This window comes from Dictyostelium purpureum (assembly GCF_000190715.1).
Source record: "Dictyostelium purpureum unplaced genomic scaffold DICPUscaffold_115, whole genome shotgun sequence".
Classification (NCBI taxonomy): domain Eukaryota; phylum Evosea; class Eumycetozoa; order Dictyosteliales; family Dictyosteliaceae; genus Dictyostelium; species Dictyostelium purpureum.
In genome coordinates this window covers 23,881-48,311 of record NW_003519452.1, presented here as the reverse complement: position 1 = coordinate 48,311, position 24,431 = coordinate 23,881, and the positions used below count along the sequence as shown (strand labels likewise).

At 23.4% G+C, this 24,431-nt stretch overlaps 13 protein-coding genes across 13 annotated transcripts; 6 read left to right on the top strand and 7 right to left on the bottom strand.

Moving 5' to 3' along the window:
• Positions 1 to 126: 126 nt before the first annotated feature.
• Positions 127 to 3,624, bottom strand: DICPUDRAFT_78740 (uncharacterized protein; the record flags this gene model as incomplete). The annotated part of the gene is made up of 1 exon (XM_003287837.1): positions 127 to 3,624. The coding sequence occupies one exon, from the start codon at positions 3,622 to 3,624 to the stop codon at positions 127 to 129; it is 3,498 nt and encodes a 1,165-aa protein (XP_003287885.1).
• Positions 3,625 to 3,866: 242 nt separating this feature from the next.
• DICPUDRAFT_78739 (uncharacterized protein) lies at positions 3,867 to 5,111 on the top strand (the record flags this gene model as incomplete). Its single annotated transcript, XM_003287852.1, has 1 exon — positions 3,867 to 5,111. One exon carries the CDS (start codon positions 3,867 to 3,869, stop codon positions 5,109 to 5,111), a length of 1,245 nt encoding a protein of 414 aa, XP_003287900.1.
• Positions 5,112 to 5,604: 493 nt separating this feature from the next.
• On the top strand, positions 5,605 to 6,773 carry DICPUDRAFT_78738 (uncharacterized protein; the record flags this gene model as incomplete). The annotated part of the gene is made up of 5 exons (XM_003287851.1): positions 5,605 to 5,628; positions 5,697 to 5,926; positions 6,001 to 6,470; positions 6,545 to 6,655; positions 6,715 to 6,773. The coding sequence occupies 5 exons, from the start codon at positions 5,605 to 5,607 to the stop codon at positions 6,771 to 6,773; spliced, it is 894 nt and encodes a 297-aa protein (XP_003287899.1).
• Positions 6,774 to 6,933: 160 nt separating this feature from the next.
• DICPUDRAFT_55106 (uncharacterized protein) lies at positions 6,934 to 8,054 on the bottom strand (the record flags this gene model as incomplete). Its single annotated transcript, XM_003287836.1, has 2 exons — positions 7,581 to 8,054; positions 6,934 to 7,526 (listed from the first exon to the last, which is right to left on the bottom strand). Exons 1-2 carry the CDS (start codon positions 7,972 to 7,974, stop codon positions 6,934 to 6,936), a joined length of 987 nt encoding a protein of 328 aa, XP_003287884.1. The 5' UTR covers positions 7,975 to 8,054.
• A 642-nt stretch (positions 8,055 to 8,696) lies between these two features.
• Positions 8,697 to 10,491, top strand: DICPUDRAFT_152073 (uncharacterized protein; the record flags this gene model as incomplete). The annotated part of the gene is made up of 2 exons (XM_003287850.1): positions 8,697 to 8,920; positions 9,015 to 10,491. 2 exons carry the CDS (start codon positions 8,697 to 8,699, stop codon positions 10,489 to 10,491), a joined length of 1,701 nt encoding a protein of 566 aa, XP_003287898.1.
• Positions 10,492 to 10,615: 124 nt separating this feature from the next.
• DICPUDRAFT_20344 (uncharacterized protein) lies at positions 10,616 to 11,303 on the bottom strand (the record flags this gene model as incomplete). Its single annotated transcript, XM_003287835.1, has 2 exons — positions 10,616 to 10,983; positions 11,063 to 11,303. Coding segments are annotated over 2 exons (609 nt in total), but the record flags the coding sequence as incomplete, so codon positions are not given.
• A 677-nt stretch (positions 11,304 to 11,980) lies between these two features.
• Positions 11,981 to 12,673, top strand: DICPUDRAFT_87798 (uncharacterized protein; the record flags this gene model as incomplete). Its single annotated transcript, XM_003287849.1, has 2 exons — positions 11,981 to 12,107; positions 12,180 to 12,673. 2 exons carry the CDS (start codon positions 11,981 to 11,983, stop codon positions 12,671 to 12,673), a joined length of 621 nt encoding a protein of 206 aa, XP_003287897.1.
• Positions 12,674 to 12,822: 149 nt separating this feature from the next.
• Positions 12,823 to 13,878, bottom strand: DICPUDRAFT_47614 (uncharacterized protein). The gene is made up of 4 exons (XM_003287834.1): positions 13,864 to 13,878; positions 13,215 to 13,299; positions 13,046 to 13,119; positions 12,823 to 12,962 (listed from the first exon to the last, which is right to left on the bottom strand). Exons 1-4 carry the CDS (start codon positions 13,864 to 13,866, stop codon positions 12,909 to 12,911), a joined length of 216 nt encoding a protein of 71 aa, XP_003287882.1. The 5' UTR covers positions 13,867 to 13,878; the 3' UTR covers positions 12,823 to 12,908.
• Positions 13,879 to 15,448: 1,570 nt separating this feature from the next.
• Positions 15,449 to 16,955, top strand: DICPUDRAFT_152069 (uncharacterized protein; the record flags this gene model as incomplete). The annotated part of the gene is made up of 4 exons (XM_003287848.1): positions 15,449 to 15,628; positions 15,727 to 16,170; positions 16,242 to 16,472; positions 16,569 to 16,955. The coding sequence occupies 4 exons, from the start codon at positions 15,449 to 15,451 to the stop codon at positions 16,953 to 16,955; spliced, it is 1,242 nt and encodes a 413-aa protein (XP_003287896.1).
• A 241-nt stretch (positions 16,956 to 17,196) lies between these two features.
• Positions 17,197 to 18,240, bottom strand: DICPUDRAFT_152068 (uncharacterized protein; the record flags this gene model as incomplete). Its single annotated transcript, XM_003287833.1, has 1 exon — positions 17,197 to 18,240. The coding sequence occupies one exon, from the start codon at positions 18,238 to 18,240 to the stop codon at positions 17,197 to 17,199; it is 1,044 nt and encodes a 347-aa protein (XP_003287881.1).
• Positions 18,241 to 18,656: 416 nt separating this feature from the next.
• DICPUDRAFT_152067 (uncharacterized protein) lies at positions 18,657 to 19,614 on the bottom strand (the record flags this gene model as incomplete). Its single annotated transcript, XM_003287832.1, has 2 exons — positions 18,657 to 18,680; positions 18,820 to 19,614. 2 exons carry the CDS (start codon positions 19,612 to 19,614, stop codon positions 18,657 to 18,659), a joined length of 819 nt encoding a protein of 272 aa, XP_003287880.1.
• Positions 19,615 to 21,942: 2,328 nt separating this feature from the next.
• DICPUDRAFT_152066 (uncharacterized protein) lies at positions 21,943 to 22,278 on the bottom strand (the record flags this gene model as incomplete). The annotated part of the gene is made up of 1 exon (XM_003287831.1): positions 21,943 to 22,278. The coding sequence occupies one exon, from the start codon at positions 22,276 to 22,278 to the stop codon at positions 21,943 to 21,945; it is 336 nt and encodes a 111-aa protein (XP_003287879.1).
• Positions 22,279 to 23,411: 1,133 nt separating this feature from the next.
• DICPUDRAFT_152065 (uncharacterized protein) lies at positions 23,412 to 23,588 on the top strand (the record flags this gene model as incomplete). The annotated part of the gene is made up of 1 exon (XM_003287847.1): positions 23,412 to 23,588. One exon carries the CDS (start codon positions 23,412 to 23,414, stop codon positions 23,586 to 23,588), a length of 177 nt encoding a protein of 58 aa, XP_003287895.1.
• Between the last annotated feature and the right edge of the window lie 843 nt (positions 23,589 to 24,431).

The window sequence follows — 24,431 nt, the reverse complement described above, 5'->3', positions numbered from 1 at the left end:
TTTAAAACCCAAATTTTTTTTTTTTCACAGGAAAATTTAATAAATAAAGGGGGGTTTATTCTTTTAAATAAAATTAAAAAAAAGTTTTCATTTCTAAACCATTATTTTTTTTTTTTTTTTTTTTTTTCAATTTATGGTTAACCATTTAAAATCTTCATAGTATTCATATTCTAAAAATAAATCTTTTAGATATTGTGTTAGTCTGGGATCGATTAGTTGATTTTGATATAGTTGTTTTAAAGTGGGAATACATTCGGTTTTTAGTAAATATTTAATTTCAGGTTTTGGTAATCTGAGCAATGGATGATTTGGGTATGTTTGAGCGAGTAGTTTTAATAAATCGATTGGAAAAATTTTAAAGTCTAATTTGTTACCATCAAAACTATCTGGATAGTTTTTAAGCAGAAATGAATATTTACCAAAGAGAGCTGGATGGATATTGGATACTATTTTAGGTTCAAAGACATTTGTAGTGCATATGGGAACATGAATTTCTTTATTACTAGATTTGTCGGTATATTTGAAAAGGACCATTTGATATTTTCTCATGACAGTGGCGAATAGATGTGGATACTCTTGAATCAACAATGTCATCAAACCCCAGTCGGCATAATCTAAAAGTACCTTATAGAATCTATATGAAATTTGAAAATAATTGAATGCATATGGACATTTTTCTTTGAGCAATTCTATATAACCCAACAATAAATCTACTCTTGAAATATCCATAAGGTAACAAAAGGAACGGTTGGTTAACTTGTTTACGATTCTTAAAGCATTAGGGTCAAAAAAATTATCTATGTTGATCTCTTGAAAGAATTGAAACATAAATCTCATCAGTAGAGCGTCGTTTATGTCATCGAATGGACTCTTAAATATAAACTCGAATGTGAAAAACTCTGGATCTAAAAAGTTTCTAATATTGAATCCATAATACAGTTCTTCAGGGTTGTCTGGGATGGAAATATTTGGGATTTCGTGATTTAAAAATGGCAAATCAAAGATATACTTGATAAATTTTTTAGATCTATTCCAAAGGTAGAAAAATGAAAACAATGATGATTTTTGAATCTCAGCCACTCCCGAACCATTAACCATGTTATAGGTGTATTGAATCTTTTCGAATGGAACATCTCTTTTGTTTTGAATTAAAAATTTAAACAAAAAATTTACAGCGGGGGTTAAAGCTACTTGACATGGAGGAAGACTACTACTACCGTTTGATGGCACTTGCTTTTTGGTATGTTCCAACAATAGGCTTATGATTTCAATAATATCATCTGGGCTACTTGTATGATAGTCTTGAGTGCTAAAAACATAGTTACCATGGTTGATTTTTAATACCAAATCAAACCCATAACTTTGACATTCGATACCTTTTATAAAATCATTATCTTTCCAAAAGTCACTCAAAAAGAAGCCACTAAAAAAAGTATAATCTTGAACAATTGGATTAAAATTAAGTTTGTTTAATAAAAAATCAACTCTTTTTTTTGAAAGTCTTCTAATTGAGTAAATAAAAACTGTAACCAATGTTTTAAAAATTTTTAATTGTTCCATTTCAAAAATTTCACATTTGTCTTCATAATATTTACCACTATGGCCTAAATATACTCTATTTAATAATGTTGATGCTGATGCTGATTTTGATGTTGATGCTATTAAAAAATCTAAATAGTAATAAAGACCTATAGGATTCTCTGACACACTAAAATAGTTAATTTGTTGAATAATGTAGGAAACCCCATTATCTGATAAACTGTTATTTAATATTGATTCATTGTATGGAATATATAGAAAATTAGGAATTCTCTTTTCGAAAATAGAATGCATGCTATATATATCGAATTTTTCTAATGCCTGACGTAGTGGATATTGAACTGCTTTATTTAATTCTAATTTTTGAAATACATTATTTATTTCTGCATAATTGATCAGTGACAAATGTGAAAACATAAAGTGTTTGCTATCAAATCCCATTCCAAAAAAAGAAGATTTAATGGATGCGATTAAATCCAATGTTTCTTCATCTTTGATTAATAACTTTATTTCTTCATTTCCAATACTTGGCTCCAGTGTTTTTTCTATGATCTTTGATAATATGGAAGCATATTTATTATTTGGTACGTATTGGGCCAATTTACAAAAGTTTTCTTTATCTTTTAAAAACTTGAATGAAAAAAAACTTGTGGAAACTTTTTTCATAAATTCTTTGATAAATCTATATTCCTTAGAATCTTCCAACGAACTATAGTACCTTAAAACCTCTATATCTATTAGGCTTGGATCTTTTAATTGCAGATTTGATAATTGAGTTTTGATGTTCCTCCAGTCATTTTTATTATTTAATAAAAACAATTTAAAATTGTCAATATTATATAAAAATTTTTCTTTGGTATATTTTTTCATAAAATCCTTATAATAGTTGACGCATTTTTTTTTCATAAATTTTACCAACTCAATAATTCTTTTGTTGTCTCTATTATCATTATTATGATTTGAAATAATATTTTCAATTATATCTTTATATTTCGAATATTGAGGTGGAATATAATAGTAATTTAAATCTAATATTTTATTTTGAATCTCTATAGATACTATTCCAAAGATTAATTGTAAAATATTGATTTTTGATTGTGAAAAAAGTCTATTGATTCTTTTTATGAATTTAAAAACCGGAGATTCTGATGATTCTGGAATTGGTGGTGGTGGTAACACATAGTATTTTCTATTACTAAAAATTAATTGAATAAATCTATCACATACATATGGGTCGGAATCGAGTGTAACTAAACGGAACATTGATAACTTGTTTCGATAGTATTTTACATCATCGAAATCTAATTGTTTATTATATTTTAAATAATATTCCTGTAATATTTCAAAATTTTGAATAGCCATATTATCCTGTTGGTTTTTTATTGAATTATCAGAAGAGGAAAGAGTGGTATTATTGTTGTCACTATTATCGTTGAGTTCAAAGCAATCTCTATTTCTCTTTAAACTATTGTTTTCAGTTTTTGAACCACTATTATTATTGTCGTTGTTATTAAAAAATAAATCTAGAAAATATTTGAATTTTGAAATTTCATTCATATTATCTTGCACGAGAAATTCTTTTAGAAATAAAATTGAATTTTGGTTGCCAAGTGGATCACTGAAAATAACTTTGAGCAACTCTTCATCCAAGTAGACACAACTGTATAAAAGATCTTTATTACCAATTGATGTTGATTTTAATAAAAGCCTTAATAAATCTTTTGCCAATTCTCTATCTTTTACAAATAGATTTTGTAACCATTTTAAATTATATACTTTCATTTCTAAAAATTCACCAGCTTCTAATTTACATTTTAATAACATGAACAAACCTTTCTTGATGATCCAGTCTACAGATCTAATATTTTTAAATGCAATTCTTGACTTTAAATAATTGCTATCACTAAATATTGCGGAATCATCCCAATCGGTTGTATATATATGATAAAATATTAAATTGAATAAAACTTTATTATGAAAAACTTTATAAAATAATTTTGAAAATGATTCATCATATGTGTGAATTTCATTATTATCATTATAATAATAATTATTATTATTATTATTATTATTATTATTTATCATTATATTTTAACAAACAAATAAATTTTTAAAAAGTGAAATGAAAAAATTTTAATAAAAAATCAAAAAATTTTAAAAAAAAATCACAAAATTAAAAAAAAAAATAAATAAAACCGAAAATAATTTCTTTTTTTTTTTTTTCTTTTAAATTTAAAACATTTATTTATTTATAGTTTAATATTATATGTTATTATTATTATTATATATATGACAATACTATTAAATCATAAATATAAAATAAATTTATGAATCATATAAAATTATTTTCTACAATCTCTAAAAATTGTAATACTAGTTTATTTTCAAAATCATCATCATCATTATTATTATTTCAAATACCAAATATTATTAAAAGATTATATACATCAACATCAACCACAATTAAAACTAGAAAAAGAATGAAACCAAATTATAGAATTACTATGGATCCTATTGGACTTTTTGAAAGTGTATTTTTAAATAAAACAGGTACACCCAGACAAGGTAAGATAGCACCAACTTCAAAAGGAAAGATTAAAATCGATTGTAAACATGGATATGATGCTGTTAAAGGTTTAGATGGATTCTCTCATGTATGGATTATATTTTGGTTCCACAATAATGATACAAATTGGATGAAAGAACAATTAGATAGAGTAAAAAATAATGAAATTAAAAAGAAACAACAACTCCAGCAGCAGCAGCAGCAGCAACAACTACAAAATGACGATAATGACAATACAGAGGATGAAACAACTACAACTACAACAACCACTACTACTACTACAACCACCACTACAACAAATAATGATAATTTAATTGAAATTAAATCAACCAAAGAAGAAAGAAACCCACCCAAACATGTTACAGTTAGACCACCAAGATTAAAGGGTAAAAGAACTGGTGTATTTTCAACAAGATCCCCACACAGATACAACGATATTGGATTAACATTATGCAAACTAGATAGAGTTGAACACGATACATTATACTTAAGCGGCGTTGATATTATTGATGGTACACCAATTTTAGATATTAAACCGTACATTCCTTATTGTGACTCTGAACCAAATGCAACCGTTCCAAAATGGGTAGAAAACCAAAAGACCCAAGTAGAAAATGTAGAATTTACCGAAAACGCAATCGAAACCATGAATTATTGTTTAGAAACATTTGGTTTAGATTTATTAAAATTAGAAGACCAACATTTAACCGAAGAACAAAGAACCGAAAATAACAATACTTTCATACCTGAAATGGATAGAAAGCACGAAAGATTAGAAAGATTAAAAAAAGTTATCACTGAAGTATTATTAAGCGAAGTTAGATCAACCTATAGAATAAAATGCAAGCCTGATGAAGAATGGGGATTCTTTTGTGACACCTTAAATGTACAAGTTAAAATGCTAAAATCTGGAACCATTACTGTTTTCAATGTTGAAGATAAAGATGTTTTTATAAAAAGAAAAGAACAACAACAATTACAAAAGCAACAACATCAAAAAGAATAATAAATCAGGAGATAATAATGTTTTATGAAGTTCAATTTTATTTATCAATGAAAATAAAAATTAAAATTAAAATAAATAAAAATTAAAATAAATAAAAATTAAATTTTTAAAAAAAAAAAAAAAATTATAATCATGTTTTGTGAACTACAGTTTTATATCAATGAAAATAAAAATTAAAATTAAAAAAATTAAAATTAAATTTTTAAAAAAAAAATAAAAGAAAATGTAGAACGCTGTTGCAAATTAATAAAAAAAGTGTGGTGTGGGGGTAAGAAAGTTAATATTTTTTATTTTTTTATTTTTTTATAAAAGGTGATGTTTAGTTCGGATCTGATAAAAGGAAATTTTTAATATAATTAATTAAATTTTTTAATTTCATACTCGAATAAAGTTTAAACTCAATATTAATTTTTTTCTATAAATTTCATATTTTTTTTTTTTTTTTTTATAAATTATTTAATTTATATATTATTTAATACATAGCAATTAAAAAATGGTATACTTTTTTACAAAAAAAGTAAGTATCTCTAACATATATTAAAAAAAAAAGAAATATATATTAATTATAGCTTTATTTGTATTTAGAATTACAGCTTTGAAAAGGAATTTTTAGCCATGGAGTCCAGAATGGCCAATATGGAATCCAAAATCAAAAGCTCTAAATTCTTCCATAATAATATTTATAAAAAAATTATTTTTTATGGTATTATTATAGATTTAATTATAGCCATTATCTCGTATGGTGTATCAAGTTCCCTCAACACTTTGCCTGAAAAGACATCGTTACTTTTTTATTTCATTTTATTCTCAATTGTGTAAGTTGTTGATTTTTAATGTATTTATTATTTATTTTTTATTATTGGTATTAACATTTATATTATCATTTTAGATTATTCGCATTTGCCAAATTTTATAGATTTTTAATTGAAAAATTAATAAAATACTATGAAAATAAGTATGGTAAATTATTTATTAGTTTAGAAAAATTGGTTGAAGAGAGAAAACGTAATATCAATTTTGAAGAAACCAAAAAACTCTGCGAGAAGTATGATGATATAATAAATAATAATAGGGATCAAAATCATGCACAACAAAGCCCTGAAACCCAAGGATCAATAACCCCACAAACCCAAGGATCAATAACCCCACAAATCCAAGGACCAAAAACCCCACAAATCCAACAACCAAAAGCCCCACAAATCCAACAACAACCACAACAACCACCACAACAACAACAACAACAACAAACCCCAAAAAAACAACAACAACAACAACAACAACAACAACAACAACAACAACAACAACAACAACAACAACAACAACAACAAATTAAAGAAACCACTCAAAATTTTAGAAATAGTATGTTTACTTTTAAAAACTTGTAATAGATTGATATTATTATTATATTAACCATTAATTTATTTTTATTTTAGGATGGTTAAATAAAATAATTGATTACCTAGCTCCAAATGATCAATTAAAATTAATTTGTGGTAACTGCAATACCAATAATGGAAGTTTGCCAAGTGAATACTTCCCAAATAGTAAGTTTTATTTACTTTAAAATTTTGCTTTAAAAATCATACTAATTTTTTTTTAATAGAATTCCGTTGTATTAGATGCGGATATTTAAACTTCAAAAATGAAAACCTTGGCCAATAGTTCCTTATGAAAAATTTTTTTATTTTTTTTAAACAAAATTTTTAATTTTTTTTTTTATATAATTTTTTTAATTAATCAGATCCTTAAAAATAAAAATAAAATTAGATTCCTTTTAAACTTTGCAGAAAATTTTTTAGAATTTATTATTACTATTTATTTATTATTTATCATTTAATTTTCCACCTAATTTTGCTTCTTTAAAAACTTGTCTTGTATTAATATTTAATCTTCTATTTTTTTCTTTTAACCATTTAATTTTATATTTTAAATCTTTAGAGTCATTTTCATCGATTAAATCTAAATTGAAAGAATCTTCGACAATTTTTGCAACACCATGGTAACAATAACGTGATCTACCACCCATAATAACGATATCTCCACTTTTGATGAATAAAGGTACTGGTGCAATATCACGAGTTTCAGCACCCATTAAAAATACAGCAGTTGAACCAAAACTAATTGATATGATTGGTTTTTCCATTTCTTGTTCTGCATTATCTAAATGACCACCCATAATTGAATCTTCAGAATAGAAATTGATGGTTGCAGCTTCGGCAACATATGGGTCAAATTTAGTTGCAACTGCAATTTTTTGAACCAACTCTTGTAAGTCATCTGGGAACTCTTCGTAGAATTCTTCAGTGTAAAGTCTTGGTGTCCATTGGTATTGGTATCCAAGTGTAGCCCATGCTAATTTATCTAAAAGTGCTCTGTAGGTTGGAAGACGTTCGCCGTTTTTATCTAATGGTCTCTCTGGTAATTGGTCGATTGTGCCCTCCTCTTCTGCAATCATTTCTCTTTCGCCACCTTCCCAGAGGTTGTGAACTGGTCCATAGAAAAGATTTAAATTATTGTTGTTTGGTGGACTTGCATAGTGTTCAAGACCATGTTTGATCCATTTCTTTTGTTGTTGTGGTGTGAATGGTGATCTGATAAAATAAAATCCTGGGTATCCCTTAAGTCCAAATACCTTCCATTCCTTTGGATGTAAATAAAATTCTGTATCTTTATTAAACTCAAACTCCTTACTGGTTACATTCTCTGTGCAATCGATAATTAACTCTCTATTCTCTGGTGTGTTGTTTTCTATATTATGAAAATCTAATACTATTGAATAATCTATTGGTTCTCTTTTTTCCTTTGGTATATTTTTACCTAATGGTGTTTTTGTAACTTGTCTAAATAATCTTTGTACTCTCATAAACTCTGTAACTTTTTTTTCACCATTTTCAACCTTTTTTTCTGTATTATTTGTTGTTGTGGTATTATTAGTTGTTGTTGGTTCTTCTTCAGTTTCGTACATTTTTATTATTTCTATTATTTAAATAATTTGCTAATAAGTTGGAGTTATTAATAAAAAAAAATAATATGAAAAATAAAAAATAAAAAAAAAGATTCGTTATTTTAAAAAATAAAAAAAATAAAAAAAAAAATATTTTAAAAAAATAATAAAATTTTGATTATTGCGAAAATTAAAATAAATCTATAAAAAGATACACTAACATAATTATAAGATCAACAATAACAATAACAATAACAATAACAATAACAAACAATATATGTTTCAATTAATATAACATTATTAAAACATATAAAAACTGAAATTAATTATATAATAATATATTCTATTTTACAATAAAAATCAAATAAAAAACAACATTTAACTAAAAGTTTGATTTTTTTATTTTTTATTTTTTTCCTTTTTTAACAATTTAAATGAATAATGTAATTGTGATCAAATAAAATTTAAAAATTAAAAAAAAATTAAAAAATTAAAAAAAATAAAAAAAAAATATTTTTTTAATAAATTTATTAAAAAAAAAATGCATTTCTTTTCATTACATTCTTTTACGAAATTATTATTTAATTAATAGAGATATTGTTTTAATTAAAACAATTTCTGTTTATATATTTTAATCAGTAATGTTTAAATTAACAAATTATATAAGAAATAATAAAAGTTTGTTAAATAAAATTAATAATAAATATTACTGTACCACCACTACAAATGCAATCAATAAAAAAAAAATATTAATTACCACACCAATTTTTTATGTCAATGGACCACCACACATTGGTCATTTATATACAGCTTTGTTAGGTGATGCATTTGCAAGATGGAATAGATTTAAAGGAAATGATACATAGTATGTTTTATAATTTTAATATATACTATTACCCAAAATTTTGTTGGAACTATTAATATTAATTCTATTTATTTAATTTTTCTTATATATATAGCTTTATGACAGGTACAGATGAACATGGTATGAAAGTGGATGAAGCAGCAAAAAAGAAAGGTTTAAAAACTATTGATTATTGTGATAGCATCTCAAATAGATTTAAAGAATTATTCAAGTTATCAGAGATTCAATATGATGATTTTATTAGAACTACTGAACCAAGACACAGAGATGCTGTTACAGCAATGTGGAATAGATTATTAGAAAAGGGATATATTTATAAAGGTGTATATAAAGGATGGTACTGTACTTCAGATGAATCTTTCTTAACAGACGATCAGGTTATGGAAGGTATGTCACCAATAACCCCAAATAATCCAGTCAGTAAAAAGTGCATGGTAAGTAAAGAGTCTGGTCATGAGGTTACTTGGGTTGAAGAAGAAAACTATATGTTTAAATTATCAGAATTTGCATCAAAAGTTGAAAACTGGATTCAAGACTTAAATCCAATATTTCCAGCCACACATACCAAACAACTATTGGCAATGATTTCTCAAGGTGTTAGAGATCTCTCCATCTCAAGACCATCTTCACGTATTACATGGGGTATTCCTGTACCAAATGACCCTAGTCAAACTATTTATGTTTGGTTAGATGCACTCACAAACTATTTAACTGTTACTGGCTATCCAAAAGTTGACCCAAATGATCCATCATCCTATTGGTCCAATACTCATCACATCATTGGTAAAGATATCATTAAATTCCACTGTCTATATTGGCCAAGTTTTTTAATGGCTGCCGAATATCCTGTTCAAAAAGGTGTTCTTTGTCATGCCCATTGGACTGTAAATAGAGAAAAAATGTCAAAATCACGTGGTAATGTTGTAGACCCATTCGAAAGTATTCAAAACTATGGTTTAGAGGTCATCAGATACTTTTTACTTAAGGGTGGTGGTTTAGAAGATGATGGCGATTGGTCAGATCACGAAATTTCAGTTCGTTTAAAAGCAGATTTAGCAGATACTTATGGTAATCTTTTATCAAGATGCACAGGCAAACCACTCCATCCATCAGGTCATTGGCCAAAATCAGTTAATCTTGATGAATCCTCAACATTACTCACTGAAAAAGATATTCAACTTTTAAACCATTGTAAAAAATTAATTAATGGAGCAACTGTCAATTTCGATAAAGGTGATTTCAAAAATGGTATTTACGAAATTCTAGCATTCCTCTACGACTGCAACGGCTATATTCAAGAACAAAAACCATGGACATTAGCACCCAAACCAAATCGTCCAAATGCAGACCCAGTTCGTTTAAACACTATTATGTACATTGCATTAGAAATGATCCGTATTGCCTCATTACTCCTCTTACCTGTTATTCCATCCTCTGCCACATTAGCTCTCAACCAACTCGACATTCCTTTAGATCAAAGAAATCACCAAAACCTAAAATTAGGTTATGATTATTTCTCTAGAGAAAACAATCAAATACCACAAAACTCTTTAATTTTATTTAAAAAATAAAAACAAACATAAATAAATAAATAAATAAATATATAATAAAAATGATTGTTTTTTTTTTAATATACTTTATTTAATTATCTTTTTTTTCACCATTACCATTCTTTTCGATATCATTATCTACAGTTTTAAAATATTCTAAATTTAATTCATTTAATTCGTCATCAGAAATAGCAACTACACCTTTTACTTCAGCAATCCAATGCATTAACATTCTTTCAATGCCACCTTTGAGTGTTGCTTGACTACTTGAACATGATGAACATGTGCCTTGTAATTGTACTAAAACAATACCATCTGCAAAACCCATATATTTAATATTACCACCATCTTCTAATACGGTTGGTCTAATTCTAGTTTCAATTAATTCTTTAATCATTGCAACTACTTCACTATCCTCTGGTAAAATTGTAGTATCTGTATTTATATCGCTGCTATGTTCACTTAAAATTGGTGATCCTGAATTATAAAAATCAATTATTGCTCCATAAATTTCTATATATAATAAAAATATTAATACACATAATTTCTATTATTTTTAAAACCAATGAACTATTATTATTATAATTCTTACCAGGTTTTAATGCAGCCCAATCTTGCTCTGGATATTTATTAACTGAAATGAAATCTGAACTAAAGAAAACTCTATTAACACCCTCGATTTTAAAGAGTGAATTTGCTAATGGTGAAACTTGTGATGATTTAAAGTCTGGGAAATCCATAATTTGACCATCTGATAAAACTTCAACACCTGGTATAAATTTTAAACTATCTGGATTTGGTGTAGTTTCAGTTTGAATAAAAATACTTTGTTTCTTTTCGTTTTCATTTTCACCTTTTAATAACTCTTGATATAACTTTTCTTTAGTCTCTGAATAGAATCTTTTATTTATATTACTATTATTTATATTATTAAATGATTTAGTTGATGATGCTATTAATCCTTTATTAAAATTACTATTTGAAACCAATGATCTTGGTGATACTCTTGATCTTGATACTGATCTTGCTAATTTATTTAAATTTCTAATCATTTTTATACAGTTGTTTAAAGTTTTAATTTATAATTTAATGAAATGAAAACAAAATGAAAAAAAAGTATTTTATAAAATTTGAAAAAAAAAAATAAAAAAATAAAAAATAAAAATTTTAATTTTTTTTTTTATTTTTTTTTTATTTTTTATTTTTTTTAATTTATTAAATTATATAAAAAAAACGAGTTTAAAGAAGTGTTAAGAAGTTTTAAAATATCATGATTTTACTATAAATTAACTTGATTGTTTAATTTGGTATTGGTTCTTATTCTGTTTCGAGAATGAATTTTAAAAATAAAAATATTTGATTTTTTTTTTTTTTCGTTTAAATTTTTTTTTTTTTTTTTTTTTTATTAATTTTTGGTGGGGTTTATAAATAAAAAATTAAATACATCATTTCATTTTCCAAATCTAATTGGTGTGTTGCTATAAATAATAATTATAAATAATAAATAAAAATGGAAATAAAAAAAGTTATTGGTGATTATGATAAATTTTTAAATATTGTATTTAATCATTTAATTGGATGTGGTGGTTTTAAAGAACAAGAATTAATCGATTGGGAAATTGACCATGTTTGTTATCGTATGTAATATTACCATATTATAAATAGATAAGCAATATCCAATTATCACCATACTAATTATATATCTATAGGTGTCAGTACTAAAGAAAACTATGAAGAAAAGAAAAAGCAATTAGGTGAATTGGGTGTCAATTTAATTGAAGCCAATGTCAACGGTAGACCAATTTCAACATATAAATTAAACAAACCAATTGAATTTTCATATAGCGGTAACCCATTAATCAAAAAGTTAATTCCATTAGTCGAATTACCAATGCCAAAAAACTCAAATACAAAAGATGGTCTTGAACACTTTGAAATGGTCATTGGTGAAGGCAAAGATTTAAAAGAATTTGTTGACCAACATCCAATCAATAAACAAGTTTCTAATTGGGTATACAATGGTATTAATAAAGATTTTAATGCTGATATCGAAGTCGAATTTTATTTAACCAATCAAGATAAATTAGATATCAACCACCCACAAAATGAAATGGATGAAAAAAGAACATTTAGCGTTAAATTCCATCACCAATCTTTAGAAACAGTTATTGCCTATGAAATCAAACATGGTTTAACAAAATAAATAAATAATTTTTTAATTTTTAAAATATTTTTATTTTTTGTTATAATATTTTTATTTAGCCACATTATAATATTAACAGAAAAAAAAAAAAAGAAAAAAAGAAAAAAAGAAAAAATTGTTGGGGAAAAAAACTTTTATGATTATTTTTTAAAAAAATTCTATTTAATTATTTTTTTTTTTTTTTTAAACAACGTATTTATTTATTATTTATATAAAGTTGAAATAACAAAACAATTTAACGGAGTCTACGGGCTTCACGTTCAGTTTCGAGGAGACATAAGATATCGTCCTAAAGAAAAGAAAAGAAAAAAAAAAAAAGAATTATTAATATGGATTTTAAATTTGGATGTCTCTGTGTATTGATATACATACTTTTCTGACTGGACCTTTAACGTTTCTTAATAAAGTTCTTTCTTTACCTTTTTCGGTACCTAAGAATTCAACACCTATTGGTTTTAAATAAAAAGAGATATAAAAGTAAGTATATTATTTTTTTTGTTTGGGTTTTTTTTTTTTTTTTTTTTTTGTTGTGAACACTTACGGACTTGGGTGACGGCACCACGTGAACCAGTTCTGCAGAGAACTTCGGTTACTTTAGCTAATTGAACGTTTTCGGTGGTAGTGTTCTATTATTGATAAGAAAACAAATAATAAATTAGTATGATGATAATAAATAAAATAAAATAAAATAAAATAAAATAAAAATCTAAAAACAAATTTGATAAATAAAACCAAGCGCGTAATAATGATGAATAGTTTTGGTAGTCCTATCTAAAATATCTGGTTGCTTTTGTTGTTTGTTTGTTTGTTTGATTTTCGTTATTAAATAATAAAAAAAAATGAATAACCTAATCCTCTGTTTTGTCGTTAAAGTCGTAATTTTATTTTTTTTAAACATGTAATATATTTTGCTAAAATAATTCTATTTCCCTGTTGTATATCATCAACCTATAATTATTTTAATCCTGTTGTTGATCTATTATTTATTTATTTTAAAATTTTATTTCTTTTTTTTTTTTTTATGTGTATTTGTTTTTATTTGTTTTTTTATTATTTTTATTTTTTTTATTATTATTGTTTTCCTTTTTATTTATTCTACCAAAACTATTTTTTTCATTCATATTTACTTGGCTTTAATTTATTTAAATAATAAAAAAAACAAAAAACAAAAATATATATGTTGACCCAACCATTTTGTTTTAACTGTATACGAAAAGAGCGAAAAGAGAGAAAAACTTTTTTGTATACAAAAAAAAAATTAAAAGCTGGGCCGTAAAAAAAAAAAAAAAATTTAAAAAAAAAATTCATAAAAAATATTTTTATGTTATAGTTTGGAGTTATGTAAAAACTACGTAAAAAAACTCCAATAAAAAATGATTTTTTCATTTTATTTTTCAAAAAAAAATTAATTTTTTTTCTATGATTTATAAAAAACCGAAACTTTGTGCATATTAAACTATAAGAATTTAAAATTATTGATCAATTTTATAAAAATAGATTTACCAATTGTTAAAATGAAACATTATTCTAAAAAAAAAAAAAATTAAAAAAAAAAAAAATATGTGAAACATTTTTGTAATTTGCAAAACAAAATTATTATTTTAATTTTTGGAACAAATTATAATTAAAAACTTTAACTTTATTTTAATTGAATTTACAAAAATGCTTCATATTTTTTTTATTATTTATTTTTTTGTTATTGTAATTTTTTTCTCAAAAAAAAAACAGTGAAGTTAAGTGTTTTTTCACCCACACACACAAAATTAAATAAAAAAATATTTATGATAAATAAAATTTAATTAAATTATTATTATATATTTGATAGCTTTTAATTTTATTCATTGTTTGTTATTTGATTATATTACTTTAAAGTTTGAGATATGCACAATAATAAGACTAAATTATAAAAAAAAAACTTTTTTATTTTTTTTCCCAAAAAATAAATATGATAACTAATATTACTTTTTTGACGTATATCCTTCCAAAACCATTACCAATTATTTATTTCATTTTAATTATGTCTTAGTGAACTAATAAATTAATTAATTAGTTTAAATTGGAATTATTTGAATTAATTTTTTTATTTTTTTTTTTTTTTTTTATTTTTTTTTTTTTTGCAATTATCAATTAATTTAAAATTTTAAATAAATAATTTATCAAATTATTTTTTTTTATTATTTTTATATTTTTTTTTTTTTTTTTTGTTTTTAAATCTATTTTTTTGTTATAATACCTAGATTAAAGATAAATCTATTTTAAAAATATTATAATTGCATTTTTCATTTTTTTTTTATTTATCTCTTTTTTTATTTATCTCTTTTTTTTTTATTTTTTATTTTTTATTTTTTGTTATTTTTTTTTTTTAATTTGTGCAATTTTTTTTTTATTTTTTAATTTTTTTTTTTTCAAAATTTTTTTAAAACCAAAACGATAAAGTTTTTTATTTTTTATTTTATTTTTTTTTAAAATTCTCCGATAAGTCTCATCTGACAAAATTCTTCATCATCAACATCATTATCATTAATACCACCAGTAATAATAGAGTTCATATATCTTTATAGTATATATATATTTGTGTTTTTTTTTATTTTTTAAAAAGAAAAAGTTAAAACTTTCAATACACACAGAACGAAGAATTGTAGAGTTTTAAAGAAATTACAGAGAATAAATTGTAAAAACAAATAACCAACATATATAAGAGGAATAGACAAGAGTATTATTAGAGAGTTTTAGGTTCATATCAGCGTATAAATTTAATGAACAAACAATCATAAAATGGCATCAAATAATAATAGTAATAATAATAATAATAATAATAATAATATAGATATTAAAGATAAAGAAGTAAAATTAAAAGAATGGTTTAATAAATTTGATGAAGACAAAGATGGATCATTAAATAAAAGTGAATTAAAAAAAGGTTTTAAAGTTCATGCCAATATTGATATTAAAGATGTAAGTTCAATAACAATAAAATCAATAACAATAATACAATAGAATCCAAAAGAGACTAACAGTTTTTTTCTTTATTTATAACAATAATAATTTTATAGGACCAAATTATAAAGATGATGGAGCTTGCAGATTCAAACAGAAATCATAAAATCGAATGGGATGAATTTTATAAAGTTGTTGGTGATAGTTCATCACACGAAATTAAAGATATTGCGGAATTTTGGTTACAGTACAGCAGCAAACCAATTATTCATGCACCACTAGATGTACCATCATGGAAGTTATTATTATCAGGTGGTGTTGCTGGTGCAGTTTCAAGAACTTGTACCTCACCATTAGAAAGATTAAAGATTCTTAATCAAGTTGGATATATGAATTTAGAAAGAGAAGCACCAAAATATAAAACTGGCGTTATTTCATCATTACATAATATGTACAAGACTGAAGGTTTTGCTGGTCTCTTTAAAGGTAATGGTACAAATGTTGTTAGAATTGCTCCATATTCAGCAATTCAATTTTTATCCTATGAAAAATATAAAAAGGTAGGTACACAATAGATTTTTATTATATTATTATTTTATTCTAATTTTTAATATTACTTTTTTACTTTTAGTTTTTATTAAAAGAAGGTGAAGCACATTTAAGTGCTTATCAAAATTTATTTGTTGGTGGTGCTGCAGGTGTTACTTCATTGCTTTGTACCTATCCATTGGATTTAATTAGATCGAGATTGACTGTCCAAGTTTTCGCTAGTAAATATAGTGGTATTTCAGATACATGTAAAGTTATTATTAAGGAAGAAGGTGTTGCAGGTTTATATAAAGGTTTATTCGCATCAGCATTGGTAAGTTATATAATGTCTATATTATTTATTAATATAAATTATAATTATATTAATGTATTTTCATATTCATATTTATATTATTATTATTATTATTAGGGTGTTGCACCTTATGTAGCTATTAATTTTACGACTTATGAAAATTTAAAGAAATATTTTATTCCAAGAGATTCAACTCCAACAGTTTTACAAAGTTTAAGTTTTGGTGCAGTTTCAGGTGCTACAGCTCAAACATTAACTTATCCAATCGATTTAATTAGAAGACGTTTACAAGTTCAAGGTATTGGTGGTAAAGAAGCTTATTACAAGGGCACTTTAGATGCATTTAGAAAAATTATAAAGGATGAGGGTGTTTTAGGTTTATATAATGGTATGATCCCATGTTATCTCAAGGTTATCCCAGCTATTAGTATTAGTTTTTGTGTGTATGAAGTTATGAAGAAGATTTTGAATATTGAATCAAAGAAAATTTCTTATTCATCATAAGAAAAGAGGATAAAATTTTATATCATACTTTATATAATATTAAATAAATAATATTAATAATAATAATAATAATAATACTATTAATAATAATTAAGGTATTTGTTAATTATTTAATAAATAATAAATAATTAAATTATAAAATATAAAAATAAAAGATTTATAAAAATAAAAAATTTATAAAAATAATTTTTTTTAAGAAAAATAGTATTTTTTTATTTTTAGTTTTCTTTATTTATTAGTTTTATTTGTTTTTTAAAATGGTATGGTTTAAAATAAATGTTGATTTTGAAAGTTTTTTATCATCCATTAAAATATTTGAATTTAAAATTAAATCGTTTTTAATTAAATATTCAATCACATCGCAACAATAGTAACGATTGGTGCTTTTAATAATTGATAAGAGTATTCCTTCATCTGCTTTGAAACTATAGGAGCTGAATAATGATTTTATTTTTTTAAAAATTGAGATTGTTCCATAGATTAAAGTGTTTTGATGAATTTCTTTTAGTTCTTGTTCAGTAAGTGTAAGAGATTCAATAAATTCTTTTTTTTCTTTAATCATGTATTCCATTAACCAGATGTAAGAGTTTCCGCCGTAATACATATAGTTATCTAATTTTGATTTAAAAAGTGACAAAAATAAACTCTTTCTTGCTATATTATTAATATGATTGTTCCAAATAAATTCGAAAATTTCTGTATTGTTATTTGATAAAAATGATAGAATTCCATGTGTTTCTGGCTTTAAATTGGTTTTGATAATTGGATCATAAAGTTTATGAAACCATTCTGTTGACATTGACCTTGAAAATAAATCATTTGAAAGATAGTTTACAGTGATTGGTTGAATTGTTTTAACGTATTTTATCATTGCATTATAATAGCCATATAAAAAAGCTAAATATAATTCTCCAATACCTTTTATGTTTTGAATTTCTTTACTTGTTATTATTTTCTTATCAAACTCATTGGTTCTATTATTTTGGTCATTGTTGTTTTGGTCATTATTATTTTGGTCATTATTGTTTTGATCATTATTGTTTTGCTGATTGTTATTTTGGTCATTGTTTTCTTGGTTTTCAATTTGTCCATTATAAAGTGTATTTACTAAATTAATCAAAACAGTAAGGTCTCCAATGTTGTAGGTTCTTTCATCCTCTTTCTTTAAACCTTCGAATTGATAGTGGAGTTTAATGGTTTCATAAAAATGGTCTTTATATTTAATCATAAGGTCACATGATTCTTGTGGGATTAAATTGAAAACGACTTCTTTTGGAGGATTCATATTTTTTACCATATAATCTAAAATGGATTGTAAATTAAAATTTATAATGTATCTGTTGCAAGAAAGATGCTTGATTATTTCAAAGGTGTCTTTTTTAATGATTTCTGGTGATATTTCCATTGGTTTGTTATTTACTGCTGATAGTATTTTATTTATTGAGGTAGTTTCTTTATTAGCTATTGAAAAGAGTAAGTGTTTTATTAAAAAGTTTGATTTATAAAGGGGTGGTTTTGAAAAATTATCTTTATATTGTTCTCTGTGGCTGTTTGAAAAGTAATTTAATAGGTTTTGATCTAAATCGTTAAATAGTTGTATCGATGATGATAAGTCTAATCTTTTTGCGGCTTTAAGGAGAGATACAGTATATTCCTGAAGGATGCTTAGGGGTTTATTTTTACATAAATTGAATAAATAGTTTAAAAATTTGCCATACTGTTCTTCTTTATTAATAGAAATCTCCAACAATAACCTTTTTTCCACATCTCTATTAATTGCTTGATTATTTGATTGTGAATTGGTATAGTTTTCAAAATAAAGATCCATCTTCTTTAGTTCTAAATAATTCCCACCCCCATTTACAGATTTAAAATGACCTTCAATCATTTTTATTCTGTCTGTACCTTCTAAAAGTAATAAAAGATATTCTTCTCTAATGGGTGCAAAATTTTTAATAATATATTCTAACTGGGAAGCATCTTCACTTAAAACTATCTTTGGTATTATTTCTTTTAGTCCTACAGGTAAAAGGTTTATAGATTCTTCGGTTAATATAAGGTTGAAATAGTTATTTAATAGTTCCTTCTCTTTTTCTAAGTCATGGGTTGTAATTAATCTAAAACTAGTTTGAAATTCACTGTTAAAAATAAATTTGTGGCTGGGTGTATCTGAAAGGGGTTGAGGAAATATTTTCTTTATTTGGGAGTATAAGTTAAATGCATCAATTGAACGTTTTTCTAATGAAAAGTAAAATATAAAAGATATTATTCTATCTTTGATTTCATAATATATATGGCCACCATGGTTATTCTCTTCGACTTGGAATTTGCTAAAGGTAAAGTTTTCTCTTAAAAGGTCTTCAATCTTTTGGATGTTGTTTTCATTCAAATAGTGATGAACTAAATGGATGTCAAAGTAATATATAAGTTCTTCATCCGTTTGAGGGATGTTGAATTCCTGAACTGCTTTAATCAACGAACCAACACTATTAATGGTATTTTGCTTTTCGATTAAATAAGATTTAAATTCTTTCAGGTTAATAGTCTTATTATCGTTGATTCTAGAGAGGAGGAACAAAAAAACAAAATTAAAATTATCTATATAATGATTTGTTCCATTTTTGAAGGTTTCTATTTGAAAGTCACCAAACAAAGCCATTTTTCTAATTATTTCCATTGTTTCTTTTGATTGGATATGCTTTGTTGAAATGGTATTTTTTTGAAGGTGTGTTAAATTGCAAAGATATTTTTTGACTAATTCATTAATATCCATTTTTAAATATTGGTTGATAAAATTTAACTGATCAATTGAAGGAGTGTTTGAATTTTTTAAAAAGAAATTTTTACTTGAAAATAATGGAATTTCTGTATTATTTACAATTATGGATGGGCATATATTATCGTTATTACTATTATTATTGTTTTGATTAATTAATTCAAAAATGTATTCATGAATTTTATTTTTTTTGAAAGTATGATTTTCAATTATATAGTCTATTATGTCGCAAAGTTTATAATCATTATTGATTTTAGATTCATTATTTTCTATTATATAAAAGTTGTAAATATATTTAAATAATTCTGCAGAGTTGGGTAGAGAGGTGATCATTTCTAAGGGATTGAGCTTCTTTAAAATTTCTTTGTAGTTATGCCACAGTAATTGAAAAGATTCATAAAAGTGGGGGTTAAATATATGGGATTTTAGGAGCTTTTCTAAACCAGTTCGATCGATGAAAATTGTTTGGTTTCTTTTTAGCTTGTCTAGGATCATTGAGTATTTCTTATTCTGAACCATTATTATTAAAGATTTGGTGTCATTGTAACTACATCCCACATTTTCCCTAGGAAAAAACGAAAGGATATGATTTCTAATAACCTTGTTTTTGAATATTTTATAAAATAGTTCTTCATTTTTATTATTTTTAAAATTTTTTTTTTCCATACTATGTTTTTTTTTTTTTTAAATTTATTTGATAATTTGATAATTTATTTTTATAGGATTAAATTGAGAGGTGGGTATTGTTTTAAGAAAATAAAATTTATTTTAGTTTTTATAAAATAAAATAAAATAAAATAAAATTAAATTAAATAAAATAAAATAAAATAAAATAAAAAAAAATAAAAAAAAAAATAAAAAAAAAAAAAAAAAAATAAAAAAAAAAAAAATTTCTTAACTACTTTATACTATTATTACACAGTAACAACGATTATTATTATTAATTACTTTATTCTTTATAAAATAAAAAATTTACAAAGATAATCTAATATTTTAAAAATTTTAATAAAAAAATTATATAATTATTTCATTTTTTTAAATAATACTTTTATTAAAAATTTATTATAAAAAACCCAATATAATTTTCAATAATTATGTTATTCTCAAAATAAATTATATGAGCTTTATTCAATAACAATAGCAAGTTCATATCTTATATAGTTTAGACTTTTACCGATTATTTGGAAAAAAAATGATTAAAATACATTGATATATGCAATGGAAATTAAATTTTTAAAAAAAAATTAGTTTTTAATTTGATATATTAATTTGAAAAAAGGATATCTTATAATAAATTAAAAGAAAATCTTTTTTTTCTTTTTTTTTTTTTTTTTTAAAATATAAATAAAAATATAAAAAATATTAAAGATAAATAGTTTATTATTTATTTTTATAAACTTTAATTGTAATAGATTGGTTTTAATTTTAAAAGTTTAAAAAAAGAAAATTAAATTATAAAATTTTATTTAATATCTAATTAATGTATAATCTTTATAAAAAAACTATATTTTTCTATTTGAATTTAAAATCCTTCTTTGGTACTGGAGCTACTTTAGCATAGTTTTTGATAGATTCTCTATAATAGCAATAGAGACCAAGAATTCGAAATTTTGATTTGATTAGAGGGTGGAGGTAAATCCATTTCTTGAAACCTTATGTTCGAAAAAATGTTTTACCTTTATATAAAATAGAGTGACCCTTCAAAAATTAAATTAATTTAATTTTTTAATCTTATTTAAATTGAACTATCAAAGTAATTTAAATACGATTAATGATCTTTTCTAAAGATTTTACTGAAATTGGTTAAGCTTTGAGTTGATAAGCCTTTTCTGTAATAGTATTCTATATTTCCTTTTATAATAATAAAGAGTAACACCGACAGTATAATTATAATTTGGACATCAAAGAGTTGTTGGGGTTGGTGCGCTAGTTTCAAGTTATTCCATATTTTTTCTATAGTAAATGATGTTCTTGAAGACAGGGGATATTTTATCTTTTATTCATCTATTCGAAATTCTATTTTAGTTGAATGTTCAGAACCCTATTATTATTAAATGTTTGATGTTATAATGTCATATCACATTCATTTTGATAACGTGATGGAGAAGTTTCTGATACGAGATGAGCATATGGTGGTTGTTGATAATATGTTGGTGTATCTTCGAATTATGGTGCACTTCCAGAACTAAATTGTTGTTTCTGTTGTTCATATTATCTTTGTAATTTTAACTCTCTTAGACGTATCAATTCTGCAATTGCTTTTTGTTTTTCCGTTAGTTGTTGTTCTTTTTGTTGTTTTAATAACATTTTTTGCAATTCCATCTGTATTGAATTTGAATCAGAGTATTGTGGAAATTGTTGTGATAGGTTTGGGTGATGATTGCCATTGTCATTTTTGTAGAAGTTGCCATTGCTGTAGTAGATGTTGTCATTGTTGCCATTGTTGCAGTTGTTGTTGAAATAATAATTATATGCACCCATACCAAATAAGAATGAAAGAGCTACTGTGATAATGATAGCACAAAATAAAACAACATAACCGTCCATTTTTTTCTTTAAGGTAGTTTGTTTAAAGAAAGGTGTGAAAGGGGATGTTGAAATTATTATTATTATGGTGTTAGTTGTAATTATTTAATCTATATAAAAAATTATAGCTTTTATTATAATAGGATTTGTATGGACTATTATAATAAATAAAATAAATGTATATAATTATTTGTATTGATAAAATAAAAATGAAAAAAAAAAAAAAAAAATTTCCCCCCACACCACAAAAAAAAAAGAAAAAAAAAAAAATTTAATTAAAAAAAATGAAATTTACCACTCTTGAAATTTCTACAATGGAATAAGATGGCGAACATCATTATTGAAATTTATAATAATAATTTTTAATTAATATAGCCACTATAGATTTTATAATAATAGTTTTTATAATTTTAGTTAACTTTTAGGAAAGTATAATAAAATAATTTTATTTTTTTATTTTAATCGTTCCTTAAGAAACTATCATGATTCAATTCAAATATTTAAATAATGGTTCATATTTAATTAATTGTCAAAAATAACTAATATCTCTATTTTATTACTTATTGTGGAGCCAAGAGATGAAGAAGTATTTAAAGAACATCGGCATCAGGTGTAACAAATATATTTTAATAAAAAAAAAAAAAATAAAAAAAAATATTTATTTTTTGGGTTATAATATCTTATGTTGTAGTTTGAACCAACAAAACCCATTTTTTTTTATTTTTTTTTTTATTATTTTAATAAACCCAAAAAAATATTTTATAAGATATTATAATAATCAATAAAAAAATTTTATTACCCAAAAAAAAAAAAAATAAAAAAATTTGATCAACTTTTTTTTTTTTTTTTTTTTTTTTTGGGTTATAATATCTTATGTTGTAGTTTGAACCAACAAAACCCATTTTTTTTTTATTTTTTTTTTTATTATTTTAATAAACCCAAAAAAATATTTTATAAGATATTATAATAATCAATAAAAAAAATTTATAAATCAACTTTTTTTTTTTTTTTTTATTCTATTTTTTCAACTTTTTTTTATTTTTATTTTGATATATTATTACTCTTATATATTATTATTTGTAAATCCTTTTTTTTATATTTTTTATTGATTACATCAATAATCAATAAAAAGAATAAAAAATAAAATAAAAAGGATGACCAATTTTTTTTGGTTGAACAATACCTCAAATCAAATACTTTTAAAAGTCCTGAAGAATACCGAAAAGATAATAGGGAGCCTATTGAAACATAACTCTCAAAATTACAAAGCCAATTTAAAGATTTTGAAATGTTTCAAAAATTTTGCAAATAATTGGAGTTCAAAAGATTAAACACATGTAAGTATAAATTAATTTTATTAAATTTCAAATATATCCTATTATTTTAGAAATAATTTTAATAAAAAAAATCAACAACAGTTTTTATAATGATCTTATTGAAAGTATAGTTTCTATTTTGATATGAGATTTCAAAAAAAAGCATGGAATCTAAAAGATTTAATGAAAAGTAAGTCCTATTAATATTCTAATTTTAACATTGAAAATTTTAATCTAATCTTTTTAATTTAACTTTAGAGGAAAAGATATAAATATTGTTAATATATGTTGGAGCTTTTCAACTTCAAATATAAAGTTAAAACGATTCTTTATATTCCTTTATCTTCATTAAAAAACCAAGGTGAACTTAAAATAACCGATCAAAAAAATTTTAATTGGTTTAGATATACGGAAGCATCTTTAAGATTTCATAAACGTGTGGAAACTGTAAGAAATTTATTTTAATATTTTAATATTTTAAATTTATAACTTTTATTAATTTTTTTGATTTAGATGAAAAGCAATAATCAATTAGGTCAATCAATAATTAATAATGCAAACCTTGAAATTTTATTAAGACTCAATACTGATATTATTGAAAAATAAAAAAGTATGTTTAATTATAATTATTTATTTTTTAAATTTATTTAGTACTAAAATAATTTTTTAAAAGTATTCAAAGTAAATCTCGAAATGGGATATCAGATAAAGAAATATGTTATTCGGAACTAATAAGTTTTAACAATATTGAATTGATTACATAATCTGTGGAAAATTTATCAAATTTTGCAATTACAACAATTATATATTTAACAAAGATTTTATAAAATAAAAATAAAAAATAAACGTTTTATTTTA

What these genes read in the sequence shown, in the direction of transcription:
- DICPUDRAFT_47614 (XM_003287834.1), bottom strand. An exon ending in TGGTGCCGTCACCCAAGTCC is followed by an intron (nt 13,120 to 13,214) that starts GTAAGTGTTCAC and finishes TAAAACCAATAG; the next exon opens with GTGTTGAATTCTTAGGTACC. An exon ending in TTAAAGGTCCAGTCAGAAAA is followed by an intron (nt 12,963 to 13,045) that starts GTATGTATATCA and finishes TCTTTTCTTTAG; the next exon opens with GACGATATCTTATGTCTCCT.